Genomic DNA, 1,406 nt, shown 5'->3' on the forward strand with positions numbered 1-1,406 from the left:
ACACACACACACACACACACACACACACACACACACACACACACACACACACACACACACACACACACACACACATATATATATATTTTTTATATATTCAGTATCTTCGCATTCACAATCTGGTGCGATTATCGCCTCTGCAGTAATATTGTCACAGATAATGTTTTAGAAGTAATTGGGGATCTGTATTGTATGTTTATGATAATGATGTGATTTCATTGTAGGCTATTCATCTGTGTGCTGCATCTCCTGAAGGGGTTTGTTGTAAAAGTTCATGTATATCATTTCAAATTTGTTGGTCGTTTAACATGGCCGTTAATGTCCTCAAGTTTATGCCAACGCCCAGGAACTGAATTTCGCGCTTTTTACGAACGTTTTGTAAATTACCAACCCCAAGTCAACCTTTGTGCATTCCTGAGACTACATGCCTTTTACTTTTTTTTCTTCGTTTCTCATGAGTTTTATACTGGGGGCTGCTTATATTTTTTGTACCCCCTATACGCGCAGATGAACATTTGATCTATCGCCAGGCATATGCGTTTGTGTAGCACTTCGGGTGGGGATATTTCAGGAGCGGTGGAGGAACCAGATGCATGGTTATATCCGACTCACTTCTACCTGCCCACACTCATATATATCATAGGGAACCACCCTGGACAGACCGTTTGTCTACGGTAATATTTCGAACGTTCTAACCACGCGCAAGGATGACGCGCATACGCACAAATGGACCGTATTCTTCCGCTCAATCAACGCCGAGGACTACTCGTCGTTTATATCCCAAGTGGTCTTCAAGCTTCATGAAAGCTTCCGCGATCCCGTCCGTGGTAAGTCTGGAGCCTCTTTCAGTAATTACGTATATACTTATGGGTACGATGTACATATCAATAAGGATAGATTGTGTGATGTATATGCATGTAGATCTGTGTGGTAGTTATATAGCAAGGCAAAGCTGAAGGAGACACATATATCCCTTGTCAGTCTACAGAGCACCAGTATGGAGGGCTTACAAGTATCTGTTCTGATGGTTGATGACTGTCTACCCACTAATTGGCTTCAGGCAAACGAGTGCCTGATTGCATCTGAGTAGGGCTTCGTGGTCAACGCACTGCCCTGACATGCGGAATATGTGCGGCGTATCTGAAGTCAGAATTAACTAGTTGCAATCACATCAGCGCACTTTTGTGTATGTCAGTATGTGTTGGACTTAAGATTGCGACCCATATTCGCTGATCAGGTGGGGTATTATTGCTTGTGTATATATGGGCTTCTGATGTTTCGCGTTTTTATGGATCCGAAAGATCAGTCTCATAGTCATAGCCGCGTATCTATCAATTCCAGATACCTTCGAGCAGTTCACATCAACCTGTCGCAGGGAAAAGTATATATTTCTATATATATATACA

General features: G+C 42.4%; 1 protein-coding gene across 1 annotated transcript; it reads left to right on the forward strand.

Annotated features, from left to right (window-relative positions):
- Positions 1-643: 643 nt before the first annotated feature.
- Positions 644-827, forward strand: SARC_16180 (hypothetical protein; the record flags this gene model as incomplete). The annotated part of the gene is made up of 1 exon (XM_014289711.1): positions 644-827. A coding segment is annotated over one exon (184 nt), but the record flags the coding sequence as incomplete, so codon positions are not given.
- Between the last annotated feature and the right edge of the window lie 579 nt (positions 828-1,406).

Source organism: Sphaeroforma arctica, assembly GCF_001186125.1.
Source record: "Sphaeroforma arctica JP610 unplaced genomic scaffold supercont1.7529, whole genome shotgun sequence".
In the NCBI taxonomy this organism is placed as follows: Eukaryota; class Ichthyosporea; order Ichthyophonida; genus Sphaeroforma; species Sphaeroforma arctica.